Below are 25,971 nucleotides of genomic sequence, written 5' to 3'. Positions count from 1 at the left end.
TCATAGCAAGCATCTTCTTGGATCACAATGGCATGAAACTAGAAATCAACTACAATACAAACACTCAAAAAAATTCAAACACATGGAGGCTAAATCATATGTTATTAAACAATCATTAGGATACCAATGAGATCAAGGGGAAAAAATCAAATTATTCCTGAAAACAAATGTAAATGAACACAAAACAACCAAAAATCTATGGGACACAGGAAAAACAGTCCTGAGGAGGAACTTCATAGCTAACTCAAAAAACAAGGAAAAGCTCAAATAACAACCTAACCCTACAACTAAAAGAATTAGAATGGGGATAACAAGAAAAGCCCAGAGTAAGGAGAAAGAAGGAAATAATAAAGGTAAGAATAGAAATAAATGACATATAGACTAAAAACAAACAAACAAACAAACAAAAAAACACTACAAAAATCAATGAAATGAAGAAATGGTTCTTTAAAAAGAAAAATGAGATTGATAAACTTTTAACAAGACTCACCAGGAAACAAAGAGAGAGGACCCAAATAAATAAAAATCAGAAATGAAATAGGGCAAGTATGAATTGATATCTCAGAAATACAAAGGATTGTAAGAAAACACTATGAACAACTATAATACATGTTGACAAACTGGGCAACCTGGGATAAATGGAGAAATTCCTAGAAACACAGCCAAAGAAACCATAAACAAAATGAAAGGGGAACTCACTGAATGGGAGAACATATTCACCAATAATACATATGATGAAGTGTTAATTTCCAAAATATATAAAGAACTTATATAACTTAACACCAGGAAGACAAACAATCCAATTTAAAAATGGGCAAAGGACCTGAACAGACATTTCTCTAAAGGGGACACAAAAATGGCCAATAGACATATGAAAAAATGCTCAAGGTTACTAATTATCAGAAAATTAAAACTATAATGAGGTATCATCTGACATCTGTCAGAATGGCTACCACCAATAAATCAACAAACAACAATTGCTGGTGAGGATGTGGAAGAAAGGGTATCCTTACACACTGAGGTGGGAATGCAGAGTGGTGTAGAAAACAGTATGGAGTTTCCTCAAAAAATTAAAAATAGAACTTCCTTTTGAACCAAAGAACCCACTTCTGAGAATATATCCTAAGAATCTCAAAACATCAATCAGAAAAAATATATGCACCTCTATATTGCTGTTAACAATAACCAAGATCTGGAAACAGCCCAAGTGCCCATCAGTAGATTAATTGATTAAAAAAAAAAAAAAAAAAAAAAAAAGCTGTGGAATTTACACAATGGAATATTAACCAGCTGTAAAAAAGAAGAAACTCTTACCTTTTGGGATAGCATGCATGTGCCTAGAGATTATTAAGCTAAGCAAAATAAGCCAGACAGAGAAAGACAAATACCCCATATGATCTCATTTTTGTGGAATCTAATGAAGAAAATATATTACTGAACAAAATAGGTCCAGAAGCATAGATACATGGAACAGACTGAGAGATCTCAGGGGCATATTGGGAGGGTAAGAAATTAAGCAAAGAACATATATAAATACTAGAGGCCTGGTGCATGAATTTGTGCACCAGTGGGTTCCGTTGGCCTGGCTTGCAGGATTGGGCCAAAACTGGCTTTCCTTTATCTCCTGAGGGGTCCAGGATTGCGAGAGGGTGCAGGCCAGGCCAAGCCCCGCCCACTATTGGAGTGGAGGGGTGCAATCAGGGACAGGCCTATTGTGGTGGGGCCAGCTGATTGGGGACTGGGCTGGCCAGGGGAGAGGGGAGATGAAAGAGAGAGTCTGATCAGGGGCAGGTCAGCAGGGGAAAGGGGCTGCGAGGTTGGCAGGCCAGCCCCACCCCCTAATCAGGCCAGTTTGCTGGCCACAGTGGGCATCATAGCGACCTGTCCATATGGTCGTTATGGCTGTTCTGGTCACTAGCTTTTTATACATAAAGATGCATAGCCCATGGACACAAACACTAATGTGGTGAAGGCTTGGGGTGGGATGGATCTGGGCTGGGTGGAGGTGGGCCAAGGGTTTGGGAGATGGGGCACATCAGTAATACTGTCAACAATTTAAAAATAAATAAATAAAGTGATTAATAGGTAAAGATAAATGCAGTAAATAGAAAATAGTCACAAACATAACAGATAGTATTCCAACTATATTAGTAACCACTTTAAATGTGGATGGTTGATCTAATTACTACAGTTAAGAGTAGATATTTCCAGAATAGAAAATAGAACAAGAACCATCTACATGTTGTCAGAACCCCACTTTAAATACAAAGACTCAGGTTAAAGAAAGCAGGAGTAGCTGTGTAAATTTCAGACAAAGCAGACTCAAAAACAAGGGGAGTTATCAGGAATAAAGAGGGGCATTAATAAAATGGGATCAAATCTCCAAGGAGACTTAACAATCCCAAATGTGTATTCATCTAACAAGTGGGCATCAAAATAGTGAAGCAGAAATGAACAGGACTGCAAGTAGGAAAACAAAAATCAATTATTATAGCTGGATTTCAACCTTGGCTGAAGACTTCTGGTTTTAGTTCTATTCTGTCAGTAATTGATATATCAATCAGGCAGAAACCTACTAAGAATACAGTTGACCTGAACAGCCCTGTCAATCAGCTGGATCTAATTGACATTTATAAAATATTTCATAAAAAAAGAAAGAAAATAAAAAATTTCATTCAACAACAGCAGAATACATAATCTTCTCAACTCACATGAAATATTTACCCCGATAAGACCACCTTTGCCCAGCCAGGGTAGCTCGGTAGTTGAGCTTTAACCTATGAACTAGGAGGTCTCGGTTAGATTCCCAATCAGATTCCCTGGTCTCATGCCCAAGTTGTGGGCTCGATCCCTGGTGGGTGTGTGCAGGAGTCAGCCAATCAATGATTCTTTCTCATCATTGATGTTTCTATCTCCCTCTCCCTTCCTCTCTGAAATATATATATATAATATATATATATAATTATATATATATATATATATATATATATATATATATATATATATATATATAATTTTTTTAAAGATAAGACCACCTTCCAAGCCACAAAACACACCTTAAAACATTTAAAATAATAGTAATTATGCAATGTATGCTCTCAGACAACTATGGAATTATATTAGAAATCATTCACACAAAGATAGCTGAAAAATACCAAAATATTTGGAGATACAATAGCATATTTCTAAGTAATACGTAGGTTAAAGAAAAAATCAACAGAAATTTTAAAATATTTAAGACTAATTAAAAATGAAAATACAATTCATTGAGATTTATTTTGTGCAGCAAAAGTAGTGCTTAGGGCCTAAACCGGTTTGGCTCAGTGGTAGAGCGTCGGTCTACGGACTGAAGGGTCCCAGGTTCGATTCTGATCAGGGGCATGTACGTTGGTTGTGGCCACATCCCCAGTGGGAGGTGTGCAGGAGGCAGCTGGTCGATGTTTCTCTCTCATCGAGTTTCTAGCTCTCTATCTCTCTCCCTTCCTCTCTGTAAGAAATCAATAAAATATATTATTTTAAAAAAAGTAGTGCTTAGGGAAACTTATAGCATAAAATGTGTATATTAGAAATAAAGAGAGTAAAAAAAAAAAAATCAGTAACCTAAATTCCTATGTTAGGAAACTGAGACAAAAGAAGCAATTTAAGCCTAAAATAAGCAGAAGAAAACAAATAATAAAAATCAGTAAAATTTAAAATAGAAGAAGAACAATAAAATCAACCTGTACTGAGAGGGTTGTTTCTAGAGTTTATTTCGCTGATTCAGTTTTCACTAATTCCGGTTGGAAAGGAAGATGTAAGGATGTGTGGTTAGGTCCACCATGGAACCTATCACTCACGACAGGATTTCCACAACAACTAACTTTTCTATCATTTGTTCATGAGTTTATTAAGTAAAGGTACATTCATTGCTTAGCATGCCAGTCAATGCATTAATTTCTAGATCATTACAAAACAAATAAGACTTGGTCCTCACAATAACATAAATAATAGCAGTTAAGGTTTACTCATTCTGTAGCAGCAGCTGTTCAAAGGTCTTCTTATTGAAACCTCACATAACCCGAGGTAGGTATTAATGTTATAGCCATCTTACAGATGAAGAAGCTGAGGCATAGAAGAGTTAAATAATTTGCCATAATCACATGGCTACTAGGTGGCACAGTCCGGCCCAAACTCTTGGAGTCACCACATTCTATTCTAACACTCAAGGAAAGGATATTCCTTAACTTCCCTTGAAAATCTACTCTGTCTCCTGGAAATCTTCACAATAAGGACACGTGTCATATCTAAAATCAAGCCCTTTGCCATAGCCAGTTTGGTTCAATGGATAGAGCATCAGCCCGATGAACAAAGGGTCCTGGATTCAATTCTGATACAGGGCATGTACCTTGGTGCAGGTTCCTCCCTAGCCCGGGCCCTCAGGGTGTGTGCAGGAGGCAACCAATCGATGTGTCTCTTTCACATCACAGTTTCTCTCTGGGTTTCCCTCTCTCTTCCACTCTCTCTAAAAATCAATGGAAAAGAAACCTCAGGTGATGATCTAAAAAATAAAATAAAGCCCTTCCACTGTAATTTAAAATCATTTCTTTCTTTTCTTCTCCCTCCCTTTCTTGACTTCCTCCTTCCCTTCCTTCTTTCCTTCCTTTCTTCTTTGGAAAGGCATGCAGTAGGTAAGGCATGCAGACCTGTGTATAATGCACTTTCATATATTTGAAGAAAATTTTTAAGAGATTTATAAAAGAAAAGTAAATTTATTTGAAATTACTTTTAAAAGAGCTTTTTTTTTTTTTTTTTTTTTTTTTCTTTCTATTTGAAGCTTGGCTAGAAATACTCTAAAGAAGAAATCTGTTCTTGACATGTACATGTATAAAGATTTTTTAACAACCATCTCTCTTGTAAGTAATTAAGTACAAGTAATTACATAATTACTTGATTATGTAGCAGCAGTAAAATTTTACAGGAGGTTTTTCACTTAAACTCGAACCTTATAAAAATAATTGCCACAAGTCAAAATTATTTTCTACATGTAGTAATTCTTTCTGCTTTAAATTTTTTAAGTGGGGGGGGGTGTTAGAATCTAGGTCTATTTTGGTTTAGCAACCAGAGGCAGAGTAATGAGTAATTTAATAATGTGTCGCTGTGTTTAGACACTGACTGAAAACTTAGAATGAATCCCCAAGTTATGATGGTGAGAAACACTTAGATGGGAAATAAAATTATAAGCTAAAGGTATGATCTAGAAAAAAATTTAGTCATAAATTTCTAAAGTCATCAGTCATATCTAGTAACAAGTCAGCATTTTAAAAATATGTGTTTTCTCAAAATGCATCACCAGATAATAAGATTGAAAGGTATGATAGAAAAATAAAGACTCACAAAACATATTTTATATAACCTCTGGTTGTGAGAAACAAGGTTGAGTAAAGTAATGTGTGGGTTTTTTCACCCTTTTCATTCATTCTTCCTACCTTTCTTTTCTTTTTTTCTTTTTAAAAGTGAGCTGTCTCATCACTGCAAATTTTCTCAAGTTCTTAGAACTCTAATTAAAATGTGGTAATTGGTTATGTTACCTCAATTACCATGATGCATGGACATTGATGCAAAGTGACACCAATTGAATCCCTTGGGTGTTTTACCCTGGGGCCATCCCATTTATCGTGGCCTTATTATTTTCAATTATGTGGCTAGATGTGTTGCATACTTTCAAGGCCAATAAATGTTCAGGGATTTTCTGAACACAAGGATCTGTTTTCAATGCTATAGCTCTGAAGTGGCAGGGCAAAGGGAAAAATGTATATTCTTGTGAAGAATAGACACATGGGACCCTAAATCTGCTAAGGATTCAAAAGCAGACTTGCTGAAATAAAGGCATTTCAAAAGAATCCAGATCATTCATGTTTAAAACATTTGTCTGAAAAGCAAGGACCGTTCAGTGTGACAAGTTAGACAGGTAAGGAAACTGAGACGGGAAAGACAAAAGTTGTCTTCCTCTTTAGGTAGAGATTTGGGTCTGGAAAAGGGCTAAGCAAAGCTGCACTGAGTATTTCAACAACTGTGTTTATGGGCATAACAGTTTTTCTAGAGATCTGTCCCCCACACCAGTGTGACGATAGGAACAAAATGGTCACAGCCCACAGTGTTCCCAAAGCGTCATGGCGGGTGTTTGTGGGAAACAAGCCACAGATGGTTCTCTGCACTGCTGTCGTCTCCCCGCACCTGCCCGTTCAATGTTAGTGGGGACCTCAGTCATTATGAATGACTTCTGGACATTTCTCCACAAAAAATCTAGGAATGAAGTACCGTGTTTCCCCGAAAATAAGACATCCTCCGAAAATAAGACCTACTTACAGGTTTCCTTCTGAGTGAAATATAAGGCATCTCCCTGAAAATAAGGCCCCCCTAGGCTAAACATGAGAGATTTGGTCCACTGATTCTGAAAGAAATGGAGTCACAAGAAATTCACCAGGAAATTCAGGAATTGGATTGTTATGATGATGTTCCAGAAGATGATGACATGATTGTCATTGAATAAATGAGTAAATTCTTGATACTGTAGGATTCACAGTTTGTTTGGTTTGTGTTGACAACTACTGTACTACCGTACTGTATACAGGTAATAAATTTCCTTTATTTTCATTTAACAATAAATGTGTACCGTATTCTCCTTCGTGGAAAAATAAGACATCCCCTGAAAATAAGACCTAGTGCATCTTTGGGAGCGAAAATTAATATAAGACACTGTCTTATTTTCGGGGAAACAGGGTAGGACATTATTTGGGAACATCATAAGTAAGTATAAGATACTTTGTCAAACCAGTTTCATTCCCTGAGTATGACCCCTGTGTCTTCACCAGGTTCTCTCCTCTTTTTTTAAAAAGAAAAATCACATTTGCAGATTTCGGAAAACTATAAAAAGGTTTCTGTCCTTTTACTTATGTGTTTATATCTTGATTTAGTTCGAGATTTTCCAAATAAGTACAGCATTTATTCATGTGTTGCAGATGGCAAGACGAAATTGAATTGGGAAAGTTGTGAAAGAAAAGAGAAGTTGTAATGTACAAAGATTTTTTAAGGCTAGCAGAGCAAGGATATTTGTAGTAGAATCCTAGACTTTATGATCAAATCAACACTCAAAAGACCTCATATTGCAACACTTTGAAAGTACCTTTCCATCTAAGCTTCACACATATATTAACTGCCAGGTCATTTTTATCCTTTATTTTTGTCAAACAAGTTTTATATAGAACTCATCACTTTAGAAATACCTTTCAAGTAAAAACCACTGAGTTATGATATGTGATGATCTTATCCAAAGCATTTCATTCATTCATAAGAATATATGCTAAAATCTAAATTTCAATTTATTATTCAAACTTTTCAATTTCTCAAAAGAAACTTTTTATTTTCTCAAGTTTTGTTTTGTTTTTATTTAGTGATTGCTCATTGTTTGGTGTGTTTACTTTTCCCAAATAAGTCCAATATTTAATTCCATCCATGTATTTATCCCAATGATTCCAACTCTTTATTCACACAAGAGACAACAGATGAGAGTGGAGGGAAGCATTGGGTTTAGCTCCAGATGGAATTCTCCAACTAAATCCAAATTAGCTTGAGTCTTTAATCTTAATATGCAAACATTCTTAGGACTGACCAACTTATTGAAAATAGTATATTCACAGAAATCACTGTGTTGTCAGCTGTTTTTTATAATACTTCTCCCATCCAATTCAAAAAGTAATTTCAGGCAATTTCCAATAAAAAGGAAAAATAAGAGTATAAATCATTAATACAGAATATGAAAACCAATCAAAGTAGTTTTGGAAGGGGGAAAAGGCAAGGAATTATATCAATATACTCTTTAGTCACTGAAAGAGCTTAAAGTCCTAGAGTCAGATATGCATGGATCCAAATCTTCTTCCTCTGTTTACTAGCTCTATGATGTTGGATAATTTACTTAATCTTTTAAAAATTTAATTTCTTCATCTATAATTGTGAAGATTAACTGAGATAATGCGTGAAAAATGGTAACTCGGTGACTTAAATAGTACAAGTGCGATATTGTTAGCAAGTAACCCAAATGCTCCATTCTCATGATTCACACTCATATCACCTGGCTCTTTATAGGGATCCTTGCCAGACAATCAAACAAACAAAATTAACACTAAAAAATAAAATAAACTGAAACACATTTCCTCAGAATGTATGATAGTTCTTATGTTAGCAACTCCGTGGGTCCCCCAGAGAGAACTAGTCTTCATTAGCCTGAACCTCTCCAATAGAGAGGTTTTTTGAAAAATTCTAATTTGTGATATACACAAATCACTACTGGAAAACGTGTCCTCATACTACAAATTCCATTGAAGGCAGGGGTTTCTGTGAAGCACGTATAATTTTAATAAGAAGCCCCAAGTACTTACGGAAAATCCTTACTTGTTCATAAACTATCAGTGGTCAACCAATCCCTGTGGCAGCCCCATTTCTCTACTTCGTCTAACTTTAAAAGGGGAAATGCTTGCTTATTCCTCTTTGATAAGGTTCTCATAAGCAATTACTGCTCTTCCTAGCCTACTTAGGTATGGCTAATTTGGAGCAATTAATATGTCACCTGTGATAAGGATAAATTGAATCTATAATTTTCAAAAATATACTGGAAAATGAGATTACCTATTTTCAATATCCAACTGGCTTAATTTGCATTTACGAAGGTCCTGTTAATCTACCTGATTTTTTAAAAAGTGGTTGCAGATGCATCATTATTATTATTAAAGAAGCCTTCAGATTAGATAATTTAGGATATTGACTCAGGACACTGACTCTGGAAACAAATTGCTTAGGTTTGAATGGCAGATCAGTTACAAACTAACTGGGTAACCTTGGACAAGTTGTTGAAACTTTTTTTTTGCTTTAATTTTTTTCTTCTTAAAACTGAGAGGAGAATACTGCATATACATGTGGTTGTTAGAAGTCTTGCATGATTTAACATGCAAATCACTTAGGACAGTGCCTGATACATGTTAGTGTTATGTGTTAGCTATTACTACTACTAGTAGTGGTAGTATTTCCTTCACAAAGGAAAGCCCTTTTTTATCCCAAGGCAAGGTTACTCACTGCTAGGCTTCAGAGTGATCTACCAACCCATTTAAAATTAAGTAAAATTATGTATATGTTCATATCTTTTTAAACCAGTTTTACTGATATATAATTGGCATAAAATAAACTTTACAACTTAAAATGTACAATTTTAGGTATTTTGACATATGAATGCACTCACAAAAGCATCACTGTAATCAAGATAATCAAGAATATATGTAAATCAATATATTTATTTATCACCCTAACAAGTGTCCTTCTTACCATTTATAACCCCTCCAGTGGTCACAAAGATTTTACCCTATAAATCTTTTCTAAATAGTTTTTACATTTAAGTCTATGATCCATTTCGACTCCTTTTTGAATATCGTGCAATATATACCTGAGTTTCATATTTGTGCATATGGATATTCATTTGTTCTAGGATCATTTGTTGAAAGATTGTCCTTGGTATTGCCTTTGCACCTTTGTCAAAATCAATGGGCCATTGTGTTCAGCTCTATTTTTGAAATACCTATCTTATTCTATTGATATATTTTTGGCCTTTCATACTAATGCCATACTCTCTTGACATCTATACCTTCAGTATAAGTCTTGAAATCAGTAGCTATTAAGTCCTCCAACTTTATTCATATTTTAAAAATTATTTTGGCTATTCTAGCTCCTTTGCATTTCCATATGAATTTTATTTAAAATCAGCTTATACTAGTAAATGTGTACTAAAAACATTACTGGGATTTTCATTTGGATTACATTAACTCTATAGATAAATCTGGAAGAATTGATATCTTAACAATAGTGTGTCTCCTGATCTATGAACACAGTATAGTTCATCACTCATTTAGTTACTTTGTTTCTCTCAGCAATGTTTTGTAGTTTTCAGAGCATAGGTCATACATATTTTTGCTAAATATATCCCTAAGCAGTTCATGTTTTTGGTCACTGTTATAAATTATCTTAATTTTTATTTCAATTTCTGAATGTTTATTGATAGTGCATAAGAACACAATTGGTATTTGTATATTGATCTTGTATCCTATAGCCTTATTAAATTCCCTGTTTTAGTTATTGGATCCTCTTTGAAAATTACATAGCATTTCCTACATAAATGATCACGAAGTCTATGAGTAAAGACAATTTTGCTCCTTAACTTCCAAGCGGCATGTCTTTAATTCCTTTTTCTTGTTTTATTGCACTGGTTAAAACTTTCAGTGCAATGTAAATATTGGGTCGGCAGCTAAGTAATTGCGGATTTTTTAAAGAAAATCAAAGACAATTTTTTCATGGAACTAAATAACTTTATTCTGTAATGTATTGCCCATTTTGACCAATGACCTTTTGCCATCTTTCAGGCAGCATCATAATCCCACGTTCAAAAAACTTCTGGTTTTTATTAGCAAAAAACTGAATCAGGTACGATTTGACATCATCATCATTATTGAAATTTTTACCATTCAAGGAGTTTTGTAAAGATCGAAACAAAAAGTAATCAGATGGTGCAAGGTCAGGACTATATGGTGGATGTGGCAAAACATCCCAACCAAGCTCCATTAATTTTTGCCGAGTGACCAAAGATGTGTGTGGCCTTGCATTGTCATGATGGAATACAACACCTTTTCGATTTGTCAATTCGGGCCGCTTTTCTTCAACTGCATTGTTTAATTTCGTTAGTTGTTCAATGTAGACATCAGAATTGATCGTTCGGTTGGGTGGTAAGAGTTCAAAGTAGACAATTCCTTTGTAATCCCACCAAACTGATAACAAAACCTTCTTTTGATGAATATCAGCTTTTGATGTTGTTTGAGTTGGTTCACCTGGCCTGCTCCACGATCTTTTCCGCTTGATATTGTTGTAAACAACCCATTTTTCATCGCCAGTTATCAGTCGTTTTAAAAATGGATCATTTTCATTACGTTTCTTTAGCAAATCGCAGCTGCTAATGCGTTGCGTTAACTGTGATTCTTTCAGTTCGTGAGGAACCCATGTATCGAGTTTTTGAACATAGCCAAGTTGTTTTAAGTGATTTTCAATGCATGTATGTGATACATGAAGCTTCTCTGCAATCTCACGTGTTGTACTGTGACAGTCCGAATTGATTATTGCTTTGATTAGGGCGTCATCAACTTCAACTGGACGACCAGAGCGTCTTTCATCTTTGAGTGAAAAATGACCAGAACGAAATTTGGCAAACCAATTTTGACACTGCCGTTCTTTTAAGGCTTCGTCACCATAAACAGCACATAACTTTTTATGAGCTTGTGATGCATTTTTCCCTTTGCGGAAATAAAAAAGCAAAATATGACGAAAATGTTCCTTTTGATTTTCCATTTTTTAACGAACGCCAAACGAAAACTACAAAACAGATCAAAAAACTTTTTTTACTGATTAACAGCTGAATAGCCAACTATCAAATAACAAAATGTTTTACATTTGTACTACGTCTGCAAACCTAAAAATTTAACTGAAGCCATATATGTGTGAAACCCGCAATTACGTAGTTGCCGACCCAATAGAAATGGCAAAATAGACATCTTCGCCTTCTTTCTGAAATTAGGAGAAAAGCAATCAATCTTTTACCAATACGTGTAATATTAGCTTTAGATTATTTGTATGTGCGCTTTATTAAGTTGAGGAAATTCTTATTTTATTCCTAGGTTTCTGAGTTTTTATCAGGAAAGGTATTGGATTTTGACAAATGTTTCCTAAACCCACTGGGATAATCATATAGTATTCCTTTCTTACTTTGTAAACATGGTTAATGAATTACACTGACCTTTTGTTTCCAAATGTTAAACTAACTTGCATTTTTTGGACAAACCTCATATATATGAGGTCCATGCAATAATATATATATATAATATCCAAAAAATGCACAAACCTCGCATGCAATTATATATATATATATATATATATATATATATATGAGGTTTGTCCAAAAAATGCAAGTTAGTTTAATTAACCATGTTTACAGAATAAGAAAGGAAAACTATATGATTATCCCAGTGGGTTTAGAAAACACACATATATATAATGTTGCTAATTTAATTTGATAAAATTTGTTAAGAACATTTTTATCTACATTCATGAGGGATACTGGTCCGTAGTTTTCTGATCAGTCTTGCTAGAGGAATATCAATTGTATTGATCTGAAAAAACAGCTTTTGTTTAATTGATTTTTCTGTTTTCAATTTCAATAATTTTTGTTCTGATCTTTATTATTCATAATATTTCCTTTTAATATTCACAGAATCTCTAGGGATATCTGTCTCTTGTTCATGTGACTGATCATTTGTTTCAGAGTAAGAAATCAAAGAACAAACTTCAAGCTTCTTTGCTCACAAAGAAATAAGGAAGGAGACTAGAAATTAAAACAATCAAACAAACAAACATGAGTCAAATGAAAATTAGAATTAAAGCTTTAAAAAAATATAGGCAGAGATCAATTCTAAACAAAATAAAAGTAAATCTGGGCAAAGAGGTTGAGTGTTGGAAGAACAAAGCATGGTGTCAATAATTATGCAATTTCAAATCTTGATGATAAAGGAGAAAGATGCTTTTGGGCTTTGTCTGTTTTGACCTCCAGAATTTAACACAAGATCTCTTGCTTTCTTGCAATTTTCAAAGACAAGATAAATATATTCATTATTTACCTCATTAGGAGCAATAAAGAAAGTTGTAATGAAAAGAATCCGATAGCACAGTGAGAACCAGAGCCTCTACTTCTAACCTAACCCACATTTTTAGAAACACCTTATCCAATACCTCATACAGAATTTCCTTCAGAAATTACTTTTGAAGAACAAAGAGTATACCAGTGGATACTTTACACCATATTTTAGAACTTGGAACAGTGTCCCTATCAGACAAGAAAGGTTAGAAGGCATCTTCATGGTCATCTCATGAAAGTAAAATGGTCTTATAGAAACAAAACACTAAAAGCCATTTTGTGAGAGTATAAACATTGAGAATTAATGTAGATTTAGTAACTGAGGTCAAATACTAGATTGAAACAAAATATATTAAATGAAAGCAAGTAATCATCCATTTAGCAAGTATCTATCACATATCCATTACATGAAAGTACATCCCATACCCTAGAAATATAGCAGTGAAAGTCCCTGTGCACAGAAGAGGTTAACATAGAGGTGGGACATATGATGAGCAAATAAAAGACATCTGCTTTTCTGCAAAGGCAGCCTCGCATATTGGTGAAATATGTATCTGCCCATCAAAGCAACTTAGACTCATTAGACAACCAACAGAGATCAGAAGCAAGCAAGAAATATTTCCAAATTAATGAGGTACCCTATGCTCATTGTATTATTGCATTAGTGCCACTCTACTTTTCTATTCCTTTCTCAACAGTGATTCCTTTTTCAACACTGTTTACAGCAATCCCTATTTGCTATCTTCATCTTTCCAAACAATCTACACATTCAACAGCCAATGCAAAGAGAGGGAAGACTTTTCTCTATCTGTGATTTACCTCTACTCCTATGTAGTAGCTTGAACCTCTAGGAAGCAGCCAGGGTTTCAAAGGGAAAGCTTACGTTTACCACAGAAGTTGGATGAAAACCTCTACATCTAGTCTGAAGAGATCTAGTCCATCATCCCTGATCATCTGATTTCAAGTAAATACCCAACGAAACCCACTTCTTGTTCTCTTTGAAGCAGTTGAAATGTTTCCAAAATGTCAGTTTCTCAGGGTGCAGGAGGCTTTTGTGTAAGTTTTACTATGGCCAATACCATGCTGAGAGGCTTCAATCTATCATATAAAAAATAACCTCTTCTGCCCTTCCAAACACTCAAAGAAGAAAGGATTCCAGGTAAATAGCTTGGTCCTTTAAACAGGTCATTTAAAAATAAAAGGCATCCAATTATATGGATTCTAATTACTGGTAATAACATGGAAGTCTTAAGAAATTTAACAACTTCAGCTTAAAACAATTAAACTGAACTGTTGATAAAAATCACCCACTAGACTCAACATAGCAATAAATGCAAAAAGAGTGAAAAGGCTGCCCAGCCAGCGTGGCTCAGTGGGTGAGAGTTGCCCTGTGAACCAGGGAGTCACAGTACGATTCCTGGTGGGGGGCATGCAGGAGGTGGCCAATCAATGATTCTCTGTCATCATTGAAGTTTCTATTGATAATTCTCTGTCCCTCTCCCTTCCTTTCTGAAATATATTTTATAAATATATTTTTAAAAAAGAGTGAGAAGGCTTACTGATTCATTGTCTCTCTCTCTTCCCAATTCCCAATGCCAGTGACATCAGACTACAAATTAAGGCTTTTTTAAAATTATAATTCATAGGAGAGGCCTGTTTTTCAGAAAAGATTATTACATTTGATTTTTCAATTTTGAATACTGAACTTTTTGAACACATAGAATTGATTATATAAACATTTAAGAAACACTTTCTATTCTATATATGCATGTATATTTGTATTTCATGTACATAGGTCAAACATAACAATTGGGCCTTCAAGTAATAGATATTGACTTCAAGGTCATTTGGGGAATTCAATCTTTTTTTACCACAAAACCCTTTACCTTAAGGATATAAAGGCCTTTTGGACAAGTACATATACTATATTGTAATAAAACAACTCTAGTTATATATATATTTTCTTCATCTAGCAACAGCTTGAATCACAGTAAATTTGGAAAATTCTTAAAATTTTCCTTACCATAAGCACTGCATTAAAACTCTTAAGAGGAAACATACTACTTCTCAGCAATACAACTGTAATAGGAGGAGCTCCAAGCAGGAACAATGGAGATTGTTGTACCAATATTAACACCCTAGAGGCCCAGTGCATGAAATCCATGCACTGGTAGGGTCCCTAGCAGCTGGCAACCCTTCCCCCTGGTCGAACTTCCAGAAGAACTGCCAGTCAAGGGGACAATTTGCATATTACACTTTTATTATATAGGACCACATAACAAAAAGGTAGACAATACACGTTATTGAATGGCCTTATCTGGGGAACATACACATTGCTCCACATGCTCTGAGAATGGTAAGCCACCTGCGAGGAAAATCTTCATGTGTATTTTATGATCCTATATAATAAAAGCCTAATATGCTAAGAGTCTGGTTGTCCAGTAGCCCATTCAACCAATCAAAGCATAATATGCTAATGATGTGCTAAGATTGCTCAACCACTTGCTATGACATGCACTGACCACAAGAGGCAGACAATCTGACCAATAGGTTAGCTTGCTGCTGGGGTCTGGCCCCTCAGGACTGAGCGAGATGGGCTGGACATGCCCTGGAGGCCTCCTGCAGTCCCTCCTTAGCTGGCCAACCTCCTGCATCCATCCCCAGCCCTATGGTGCACCAATGAGGTCCCTTGGCCCAGCTAGTGCCTCTCCAATCCAGGACCCCTCAGAGGATGTTGGAGAGCTGATTTCGGCCTGATCCTGCAGGCCAGGTTGAGGGACCCCACTGGTGCACAAATTCATGCACCGGGCCTCTAGTTAAGTAATATTGTTGGTGAAGAGATGATGAAAAGATTTTATGGCTTCATTTGTTAAGGTTAAGCAAAACATTGATGTGATTTAAAAAAAACAAAACAAAACAAAACAAAAAACAAAGAAAACCCACAAGATACCCTAAAATGCATCTTATTAGTAGGTGAATAAATCTGTGTTATGATAAATGGAGTTTCATTTAGTGGTCAGAGATAGCTATCTATTTAATTAGCTAAATGAACACAAATTATAAGCCCAGAAAGAATATTTACTGAGAAAAATGAGAGACCATTCTACTTAAAAAAAAAAAAAATCACTCACAGACTCCGTTCCCATCTTCTTTTGTAGTCGTGTTTGCCACTGGACGGCTTGCATGACAATGGCTTCCCATCTCCTCTCGAGATTCACGATGATCAGCTGCATGGGCTGGTGGTCCGCGCTTAGGTTGTAGGTCTCCCCACCATCCAGAAGGTGCTGGCATAACCGCAGGATGGAGGCCACTCCACGCCGCCTTTGCTTGATTTCACCACAAAGTGACTGCAACACAGAGAAGGCCGAGCCATGAGTGTTCACAGGGCAGAGTCTTCTAAGACATGAAACCCCCTCTTCCACCATCATTGTAGTGATATGCTCAGCTATGAACAAGTAAACAAGAAGGACACTGGAGTCATTTTTAGATTGGACAGCCAACTAATGCCAAGCAATTTAGCTGCATCCCAATCCTCTTCCCTTTTTCATTGATTTCTCCATCTAAAATGTTGGGTCCCACCTTATAGCTAAGTGATTTATTCTATATAATAAAGAGACAATATGCAAATTGACCACCACTCCGATACATAAGATGGCCACCCCCATGTGGTCAAAGATGGCTGCTCCCATGTGGTCAGAAGATGGCCACCACAAGATGGCCAGCAGGGAAGGGCAATTGTGGGCGATCAGACCTAGAAGGGAGGACAGTTGAGGGGGACCCAGGCCTGCAGGGGAAGAAAGTTAGGGGCTAGCAGGGGAGGGCAGTTAGGTATAACCAGGCAGGCAGAAGAGGGCAGTTAGGGGGAATCGGGCCAGCAGCGGAACAGTTAGGCATAAATTAGACTTGCAGGGGAGTGGTTAGGGAGTGATCAGCCTGGCAGAAATAAGCAATTAGGGTCAATCAGGCAGGCAGACAGGTGAGTAGTTGGGAGCCAGCAGTCCTGGGTTGTGAGAGGGATGCCTGACTGCCCGTTCAGGACTAAACGAGCAATCAGACATCCCTCGAGGGGTCCCAGATTGGAGAGGGTGCAGGCTGGGCTGTGACATCAACCCCCCATGCATGAATTTTGTGCACCGTGCCTCTAGTAATTTAATGAAATAAATCATTGGGTTAGATGATTGCCAAACAGATTATATGCTTTGATTTAAAGTCCCAGGAAACGCAAAAGACAGAATTGCTCAAATAGAAATTTTTTTCCAAATTTACTCTCAAATATTTTTGGAGCCAAAAGTTTAGTTTCCTGCTGGCTGTGTATAAGATAAATAAGATTCTAAAGAATTTTGATATATAACATCTATTATTTGACAAAAAAGATAAGCAACATTGCTCTTCAGAAGCTTGACTAACAAAGCAGTAATGTTCTGAAAACAGAAATTAGGATACTGGATTATTACTGCTCTATTTTTGTTGGCTCTGTGTTCCTTTTAATAGATAGTCACACTATTTAAGAAGGATATGCATGCATCAAAATAGCATTTTGCCCCCAGAAGCATTTGTATTGCTGTAGTGACCCCAAGCTGAACGATTCAAGCAAAATAGTGCATACATATGTCTAAAAATATTATATCTTTTCTTTGCCTACGGATAGTATATAAGTGATATTCTAATTCAAAGCCTTTAGGAGAAATGATGATTATACCCACAACATCGCTGCATTACTAATCTCCTGCTACTGCCACAATTGGACTGTTCTAATAGTTAACAGATTGCTTATTAATCAACAAGGGTAAATAAGACAATGCAATTTCATTTAGTGTGAGGGTTTTAATGCCTGAAAGTATTTGTGCTAAAAATGTTAATCTAGATAAGGCTTCATTAGAAGTCCTAAAATGATTCAGTACGGTTCATTGAAATGTGCATGGAGTGGCAGTAGATCAGCAGGTGGACATTTCATACAGATGTTCCACTTATTGGTATAGTACATGCCATAGCCATTTAAATGACCCTAACTCAGTAATAGCTGGAATTCTATTATTTCTGTAATGAGAGAACCCTGTACCCTTAATATTTCTGAATTTTAAATAAGGTGAGTGACAATTTCCCAAAGCTCTATTTATGGCAAAATATGACTAGGAATTTTATTATTCAATTTATACCAATGTGGCATTTTTAGTTATGTTTCCTGAACTTACCCTTATTTCTTTTCCTAGGGATCATTACTATTTTTCTATATAACTCCTGATAGTAACCACAGGTCTGACAAATTTCTTTACTGATGCTATTCATTAGCTCAGTGCTGAATTAGGAGACACCCCCAGCCATTCAACATAAACCTGAGGTCTACTAAAGCAACCGGCATTGCTTCCATAGCTCCGATCCTGCTAATCGCCCCATCCCCACACACGTTCTTCTCTTCTCTCTCTCTCTCTCTCTCTCTCTCTCTCTCTCTCTCTCTCTCTCTCTCTCTCTCTCTCTCTCTCTCTCTCCTGTTTTGTTTTTTTTAATCGTGCATATTCAATATTTGATTTTTGGATCTTCACAATTGTAAAATTTTTTCTTTAAATATCAAAAGAACTTAGTTTATATTCTATATATTTTTTAAAAATGTATCTTATATGCACACTTGGGGAGTCACAGTACTTTAAAAAGGAAGGGTAAATTGGAAATTTTACTCGACCAATGTATTTTTTCGGGACTTTTTATATCTAGAAGATATAATTGATAAAATACAGTTTTCTACATAAATGGGTTACCGTGACAAACATTAAAATATACATATTTATTTATAATCACAAACGCACATTAAATGAAATCAGTGCATTTTCTAGAAGTGTTTCTTAGACTCTGTAGTGTATATTCTTTCCATGATAAACTATGCATAGAGAAATGTGAAATATAACTACATAAGAACAAACGATTATAACCATTTTTGTCTTCCATTTTCAAGGAAAAGTACTTTTAAACAGAAACCCAAACTAAGCAATCTAAGTAAGGCACAGAAATAAGACAAACGTATCCCAGTCTCCAGACCTCCTTAAATGTATATTGCTCCTTCCATCAGCTAGGCACTGTTTCAGGCACAGAGGCTGCAAAAAGGAGCAAGTTACTGCTCCTTCTCTCCAGGAGCTGAGAACCTACTAGAGGTGGACCATACAAATAAGAACAATAGCAAGAACAATGCAGACAGGGAAGTGCTGACAGGAGTTTATCCAAGTTGCTATTTGAGGAGTTGGTGCAATAGTCAGGGAAACAGGATGGTCCAAGTTAGATGGTGCTGGTTATAAGGATAGAAGGTCCAAAGTTAGTGAAGAATTGGGGAATGGGAAGGGACTGAGGGGAGGAGGAAAATGAAGGGGTGTAAATGGGAGATATCTGTAATACTATCACCAATAAAAAATACAATTAAAAATGAAAAAATATATAATAAAAATAACTAAATAAATAATAGATGGTCAAGGCAAGTGGCCTGGGGCAGTGAGAGGACCTAATGTGTTGCGGGCTGGGGCTAACTGAAAAAGGAAGTAAGAACATACAATTTTGGAATGCTTTTCATTGCCAATTTTGAAGCATTTTCCTTGTTATCTAATTAAATTATGCTGGTTCCCAAACACAGGTATATTGCCTTTCTGGAAAAGTTCAAAGATAAAAGAGGGAAAGAAAATTTAAAAAGAAAAATAATTAATTATTAATATGCACAAGAAAGAGATTCCAGACGCTTTTGTATTTTGTTATTCTTATTATTGGGTAATATGTAGGCAATTTCCTCTTACACGGCTATCTCAGTTAGTATGTAGGTAACTGTCTTAGTGTCATCTCAGAATCCAATTATTGGGCTATAGGTTGGTGCTACTTTTAAATTCCTGACAACCTACTTTATTTACTTATTTTTACATTTCCAGTTAGTTTCCTCATGTTACTAAACAGGCAGATTTGCTGTAGAAAATGAGAAGTGCAAAACAGTAAAAATAAAAATTTCTAAATTGCTTTTTCCTTTACAATGATCATCTCTCCAACCCTCAATCATGTCAAACCTGCCAGCCGCCAGTTTGACATGCTTGCACCACACATCTTTTGGGACATGTTAACAAGACAGTTACCAACAGGCTGAAGGATTTTGTTTCACACTTAGAGACTTCCCATTTGATTTTCAATTCACTAATGATGGTGAAAAGGGATGTTTTCAGTTAATTGTTTTTTCCCCTCTCTGGTCTTCCTCTATCAACTTTTTAAATCATTCATATTATCAAGTCAAAGGTGATGTAACATCACTCTTGACATTGACTTTAGTTTAACACCATTAAAGGTAAGACATCCAGTATCAGTATTTTATTTTCACTATATGTTAAATATATGTAGAATGTACACATATTGCGTAGAAATGAGTATATTTGCTTGAATAGCCATATTCATAACATTAAACAATAGTGTCATCTCTTACAAAAGCTTGTAAGTAAGCTTAAAATAAAATAAAAAACTGTAATTAGACTGAAGATCAAAATGTGCAATAAGTTAAATGTAAGAATCAAATAGGGAAACAAGATATGAGAAGGAAAATAATATTTAAAAAATACCCAAACCAAGCACATGTTAAAAACAAAGATGGAAAAAAAATTTCTAGCTGAGAAACTCCAAAGCAATTTGTCTCCATGTCTCTTACATAATTTTATTCAGCAGGTTAATGTAACATCATTAGGTAATAAAGTGGTGAGACTCTGGCTGATCTGTCAAATAGGAAAAAAAACACAAAACTCTATGTATGAAGCAATTCCATTTATAAAGTCAAACATGACTTTACCCTCTAGATTGATCAATTGTTTAATGATATTTACTGAGTATGCCTTCTGTGTGGCAAATACAACAAAGAAGATTAGATCATCACATATGATACATGTCTGCCTTCGATCTGGTTGGAGTGTGGAGAGAGAAAGGAAGAGTGAAAAAGAACATGTGAGGTCTCTGGTTAACAGTGTGGCAGGTGGTTAGTCCTATCTCCCTGCTGCAAGGGTAACTTACACCTTTCCTTCTTTTTTTCTGTTTTGCATTTTCTGTATTTTACCATTTTAATTTCATGAGGTAGATGACTGTCTTCTCCTGACCCGCTAAGTTTTCCAGAGCAAAGTTCTTAGAATGTGTTCCCCAGGTCACGCAGCATTAGTAACACCTGGAAACTTGTTGGAAATGCAGATTCTCTGGTGGGAATCCACAGCTGAACCAGCAACTCTGAGACAGGCCCCAGCGAAACTCAGTTTAATGAACCCTACAGGTGATAACTATCCATGCTTCTTTTGTTTCTATGTTGGATGTTGTCATTTTTAAAAATATATATATTTTATTGAGTTTTTACAGAGAGGGAGGAGCGGGATAGAGAGTTAGAAACATTGATGAGAAAGAAACATCAATCAACCAAGGTACATGCCCTTGACCGGAATCGAACCTGGGACCTTTCAGTCCGCAGGCTGATGCTCTATCCACTGAGCCAAACTTGTTTCAGTGATGTTGCCTTTTTTTTTTAATTTGAAAATCTAAGGGGAAAGAGATCAGTACCCCTGGCTAACTAGTCCAGATTTGCATGTTTTAAAAAAATTCTTGCGTTAGCATAATAGCATGTATCCAAACTATGCATGCTACATTTTGAAACCACTGGTCTACAGAAAACAGAGGGACTTAGCTTTTCAGATAGGAGAATTAATCTACTTAGACCGGATTTTTAAAAGAAGTATAGAAGTTACAAGTTCCAATTTCATAATCAAATGTCTGAAAAAAAAGAATCCATAATCAATGAATAGAACTTTTTGACCTGTGATACCTTTATATTAGTAGTATTAACTTGATAATCTCCAGAATTTTCAATGTAATTATTAAGAATGCTGATACGTTCGGTTGTTTGAATACCATATTTGGGGATATTTGTCTTTTAATCATGTTGTCAAACAAATCATTTAGTAATGAACAACTCTAACACATACAGCATTGTGCTAAATTATATAGAAGCTTTGCTCTCATAAAGCTTACATAGTAAAACAAAGCCACAAGGATTGTTTGAAAGGTATAATAAGGCATCATATACGGGCAATGTTAATACCTACAGCCATCTATACTAAAAAAAGAGTAATATGCTAATTAGACTGGGAGACCTTCCAGAAGAACTTCTGGACGTCCTTTCAGACAAAGCCATGGTGGTGGGGCCGAGGCAGAGGCAGTTAGGGGAGATCAGGCCAGGAGGGGGGGGTGGTGATCAGGCTGGTGGGGGTTGCGGTTGGGGGTGATCAGGCTGGTGGGGCAGTTGGGGGCAAGCAGACCAGCAAGGGGGTGGGCAGTTAGGGGTAATCTGGCCAGCAAGGGGGGGGGGGCAGTTGGGGTGAGCAGGCCGGTGGGGGGCAGTTGGGGGCAAGCAGGCTGTCAGGTAGAGGGGTTAGGGGTGATCAGGCAGGTAGGTAGGTGAGCAGTTAGGTGAAGGACGAAAAGGGAGAACAGGCATTACATTTGCAGGATACACATAAGGAAAGGTCCAAAAACCACAACCTTTGTACCATTTTAAAACAGAATGAAAGTTCAAGTGGAATATCATGAAAGTCATAATTCCATTATCCATCCATCCACCTAAATGTACTTACTGAGTGCCAGGCACTGTTCTCAGTGGTGGGGATATAACAGTGAACAACAAGATTTCTGCTTTCATGGAACTTACTTTCAAATTTGAGGGGGTTGCGGAGATGTGGTGAAAAGTTGGAAATAAAACAAATAAATATACAAGAAAATATAAGATAGTGATAGCAACTATAAAAAAAAATAGGGTGACATGATAGAAAGTGGTGAAGGTTGGGGGAATACTTTAGATTAGGGGTGTCGAACTCAATCAGAGAAGGGGCCAAAATCTAAAATCCAGCCTAAATCGCGGGCCAAATGGTTTACTGAACAGTCATAAACTGACAATGTCATAAACTGACAGCGGAGTGCAGTGATGACAACGCGGTGCGGGCCACATTGCAAGGCCTGGAGGGCTGGATTTGGCCCGCGGGCCTTGTGTTTGACATATGTGCTTTAGATTGACATCACATGACATCAAGTTCAGATGTACAAACAAAATACGACATGTAATAATTTAGACAAGATAACATTTATAAAAGCAAGGCTAATTTATGCTACAAAGACTTGTTTATAATAAGTATAGAGCCTTAACTATTGAATATTGAATGCTTACCAGAAATAATTGGAATTTAAAAACCTCCTGGGTCATTTAAGTCAGGAAAAAAATAGTGTTTTCAACAAATGGTCCTGGGACAACTATCCACATGCAAAAGAATGAATTAGACTCCCACCTCACACCGTGTGCAAAAGTAACTCCAAGTGGATCCTGGACCTAAATATAAGAGCTACAACTAAAACCATCTTAAAGGAAAACATAGATGTACATCCTCATGACCTTGTGCTAGGCAATGTTTTTTTAGATAAGACACCAAAAGTACAAGTGACTTTTGGACAAAAGTAAAAACTTATGGTCTTTAAATGACACCCTAAAAAAGTAAAAAGAGTCCTTACCAGTTTGGCTAAATGGACAGAGTGTTGCCCTACAGACCAGAGGATCTTAAGTTTGATTTCCATCAAGGGCCCTGTTTGGGGCTCATGCAGAAGGCAACCAGTTGATGTATTTCTCTCACATCATTATTTCTTTCTGTCTTTCCCTCTCTCTTCCACTCTCTCTAAAAATCAATGGAAAATATCCTCAGGTGAGAATTAAAAAAAAAAAAAAAAGAAAAAAAAAAAGAAAAGAAAGTAAAAAGATAAGCCACAGAATGGGAGAAAATATCTGAAAATTATGTATTTGATAAAGGACTTGTATCCAGAATATATAAAGAACTCACGCTGAAGCCGGTTTGGCTCAGTGGTAGAGCGTTGGTCTGCGAACTGAAAGGTCCCGGGTTCAATTCAGGTCAAGGGCATATACCTTGGTTGCGGGCACATCCCCAGTGGGGTGTGTGCAAGAGGCAGCTGGTCAGTGTTTCTCTCTCATCGACATTTCTAGCTCTCTCTCACCCTTCCTCTCTGTAAAAAATCAATAAAATATATTAAAAAAAAAAAAAAGAACTCACAAAACTCAACAGTATAAAGACAAGTAACTGTATTTTTAAAATGGGCAGAATATTTGAATGACATTTCTAAAAAAAGACATATAAGTGGCCAATAAATATATGAAAACGAATTTAGCATTATTAGCCATCAAGGAAATGTGAATTTAAATCAAAATATTAGATACTATTTCACCCCTACTAGAATGCCCTCACCAGCAAACAAAACAAAACAAAACAAAACAAAAAAACTAACCCAGAAATAATGTTGGTGGGGATATAGAGGAACCTATATAATATTTCCTTAAAAATTTAAACATAGGATGGCCATATGATCCAACAATTTCTCTTCTAGGTATATGCCCCCAAAATTGAAAAAATATGAAAAACACATAAAATTATGTAGACAACTATGCATAGCTGCATTAGGCATAAGCCAAAAAATGGAAAAACACAAACACCCATCAATGGATGAATAGATAATAATGTACATCCATACAACAAAATATTATTTGGCAATAAAAATGAATGAAGTACTAATACATACTGGATGAAACTTGAAAACATTATGCTAAGTGAAAGAAACTAGTCACAAAAGACCACATATTGTATGATTCCATTTTATATAAAACTAGAGGCCTGATGCACAAAATTCTTGCAATGGGGGCGAGGAGTGTCCCCTTAGCCTCGCCTGAACCCTCTTGCAATCCGGGACTGCTGACTCCTAACCACTCACCTGCCTGCCTGCCTGATTGCCCCTAAATGCTCTCCTGCTGACTTGATCATCCCCTAACTGGTCCCTGCTGGCCTAGTGGCCCCCTAACTGCTCTCCCCTGCTGGCCCAATTACCCCTAACTGCTTCTGTTTCGGCCCTCACCACTGTGGCTTTGTCCAGAAGGATGTCTGGTCTAATTAGCATATTACCCTTTTATTAGTATAGATGTCTAGACTAGGCAAATGCACAGAAACAGAAAGTATATTAGTGGTTACCAGGAGCTGCAGTCCAGGGGGATAGAAAGTGCTAAGCATAAGGGGTTTCTTTTAAGGGTGGTGAAAACATTCTTAAATTAAATTTTATGGTATGTGAATTAAATTTCAATAAAGATGCTATTTTAGAAAAAATCACTTGGTAAGTCCATGTATATATTATCAACCACACAACTGATTATATAACCAGAAAATTTACCATTCTTTTAGAATATGTCATAACAACAGACCCTATAATATTACTAATACCATCCAGTCATCATGGTTTTGTAACCCTGGGTCAATACACAGACTAACACATTCACAAAAGCAAACTTAGAGCTTTTATTTTTTTTTTAAAGTAATGGTTTCCTGGAATAGAGTCATAACTGTAAACCTATAAATCTCAGATAAGACATTCTTCTATATAATAAAAATAATGCAGTACCTTTTTAAAATACAGCTATCATACTTCTAGAAATGGCACAAAGCATAAACAGAAAAGTTGACTATGGATCTGAAAAAGAAGCTGAAGAAAATGTGAAAGTTAAAAATGTTAGTTATGTCTAATTATTCCAGTGATGAGTTTCATATATAGTCAAATATATCTTATGAAATTTTAATCTATTGTGTTTTTGGTGCCAGTACAAAGTATATGAGAGATCTGACATATCAAATATATTTCATATATTTTACCAAAGATCATTCTGAGTTGACTACATATAACTGAAACTGTACAAAATAAAAATAATGTTATTTTTTATTTACATTTTAATCAAGATTTACTTCAATGCAAAGTAATAACCAACAATCGTTGTTTTATTAATTGAGACAGCACTATTCTTAGCTATTTTATTAGGTACTAGTGGGGTGGGGCCCCTCAGCCCATCCTGCACCCTCTCCAATTCCGGACCCATTGGAGGTTGTGCTACTGCCTCTCACAATCTGAGACCACTGGTTCCTAACCATTCGCCTGTCTGCCTGCCTGATCACCTCTAACCTCTCTGCCTGCCTGACTGCCCCTAACCACCTCTGTCTGCCTTATCACCTCTAACTATCTCTGCCTGCCTGCCTGATCACCCCTAACTGCTTCCCTACTGGCCTGATCACCCCTGTCGCTACACCCACCCACCCTCTGGCTGGCCTCAGGCACCCAGGACCCATGCCAGCTTTGCCTGCACCAGC

The 25,971-nt window shown here is 36.3% G+C and overlaps 1 protein-coding gene and 1 long non-coding RNA gene across 12 annotated transcripts in view; one reads left to right on the top strand and one right to left on the bottom strand.

Moving 5' to 3' along the window:
- Nucleotides 1-25,971, bottom strand: part of AKAP6 (A-kinase anchoring protein 6) — a 456,973-nt gene that overhangs the window by 31,065 nt on the left and 399,937 nt on the right. For all 8 annotated transcript variants that reach the window (XM_084874316.1, XM_084874310.1, XM_084874315.1 and 5 more), the window contains one exon: nt 15,886-16,101. In XM_084874316.1, coding sequence (XP_084730442.1) covers nt 15,886-16,101 — 216 coding nt within the window. The remainder of the gene's footprint in view (nt 1-15,885; nt 16,102-25,971) is intronic.
- LOC311618090 overlaps nt 1-25,971 on the top strand; it is a 474,169-nt gene that overhangs the window by 336,767 nt on the left and 111,431 nt on the right. The window contains exon 3 of one of the 4 annotated variants that reach the window (XR_014794228.1): nt 4,774-4,804. The exons of the other annotated variants lie outside the window; for them this stretch is intronic. This is a non-coding gene — a long non-coding RNA (uncharacterized lncRNA). Of the gene's footprint in view, nt 1-4,773; nt 4,805-25,971 lie in introns of those variants that run through there. 4 annotated transcript variants of the gene reach the window in all.

This window comes from Pipistrellus hanaki (assembly GCF_964339955.1).
Source record: "Pipistrellus hanaki genome assembly, chromosome: 1".
Taxonomy (NCBI): domain Eukaryota; kingdom Metazoa; phylum Chordata; class Mammalia; order Chiroptera; family Vespertilionidae; genus Pipistrellus; species Pipistrellus hanaki.
This window is presented reverse-complemented; position numbering and strand designations above follow the sequence as displayed.